The following is a 1086-nucleotide window of genomic DNA, read 5'->3' as shown; positions in this document are numbered from 1 at the left end:
GGGGTAAGGAGAGTTTCCAGGAACATCTGGTGGGAGCCCAGACCACGTTGGAATGGCTTGCCCCGTGTGCCTTCGATCCTCGGTGCCCGAGGGCACTGCCCCCCCCCCCCCGCCCCTGGTGTTTGCTTATGTGCTGCCCCTTCATCCCCCCCTTCCAAAATCATACCAGGGTTTCGGGCGGAGAGGGGGACAGGGATCTCTGCCCTCGGTGATGAGACTGTGATCCACTGGCAGAGGCCCCTGTGCCTGTGCTGACCCCACTGTCATCTGAGAGGGCACCTCCCAGATACCCACCCCACCAAACGGCGGCCCTGTGACCTACTGCAGAGCCTACACCCCCTCCCTATCTCTGTCACCTCCTACACCCCCTCCAGCCCCCCTACACCCCCTCCCTATCTCTGTCACCTCCTACACCCCCTCCAGCCCCCTACACCCCCTCCCTATCTCTGTCATCCCCCTCCCTATCCTCTGTCACCCTCTCCAACCCCCTACACCCCCTCGCTATCTCCCACACCCCCTCCAGCCCCCTACACCCCCTCCCTATCTCTGTCACCTCCTCTGGTCTGTTCCCGCTCCCTCCCCCACCCTCAGTGAGTGACCGGCCTTGCCCTGTGGGTGTTGGTTGTGTGTGTGCACTGTGCTCTGTGTAATTTGGTTGCGAGCTTGGCCTGGTGTATTTTCCAGGAGCTCGCTGTCTGTCGTTCTGTCTCCAGCTCCAGGCTGACACCACTCCCCCGTTCCTTTTACAGACAAGTGAAGAAATCGACATTAAATCCAAACGCAAAAGAATTTAACCCCACCAAGTCCCTGGCCCCTGTGGTAAGTACAGTCTGCTCCATCGCTTCACTCTCACAGTCTTGTCTTAGAGCTATTTTTCGAGGGATTTGTGGGAATGGGATTCTCTGTCATTAGCAATCCTCTCAGTATGTCCCCCAAAAATCTATCCATCTCCCAGCCTCCCACACTCTCCCCGTGTCCTTCAGTGTCATCCCTCAAAAATCTATCTGTCTCCCAGTCTCCCGTGTCCCTCAGTGTCTCCCCTCCCCCAAAAATCTATCCATCTCCCAGTCTCCCGCACTCTCCCCG

General features: G+C 58.2%; 1 protein-coding gene across 1 annotated transcript in view; it reads left to right on the top strand.

Annotated features, from left to right (window-relative positions):
• The window catches only part of LOC125481871 (ataxin-2-like protein), a 13994-nt gene that overhangs the window by 5126 nt on the left and 7782 nt on the right, over positions 1-1086 (top strand). The window contains exon 9 of the mRNA XM_048593798.1: positions 750-819. Within this exon, the coding sequence (XP_048449755.1) occupies positions 750-819 (70 nt within the window). The remainder of the gene's footprint in view (positions 1-749; positions 820-1086) is intronic.

The sequence above is a fragment of the Rhincodon typus genome, unplaced genomic scaffold, assembly GCF_021869965.1.
Source record: "Rhincodon typus isolate 14 unplaced genomic scaffold, sRhiTyp1.1 hic_rhity00003981, whole genome shotgun sequence".
Lineage (NCBI taxonomy): Eukaryota > Metazoa > Chordata > Chondrichthyes > Orectolobiformes > Rhincodontidae > Rhincodon > Rhincodon typus.
The sequence above is the reverse complement of the archived record's forward strand: the minus strand, read 5'-3'. Positions and strand labels throughout refer to the sequence as shown.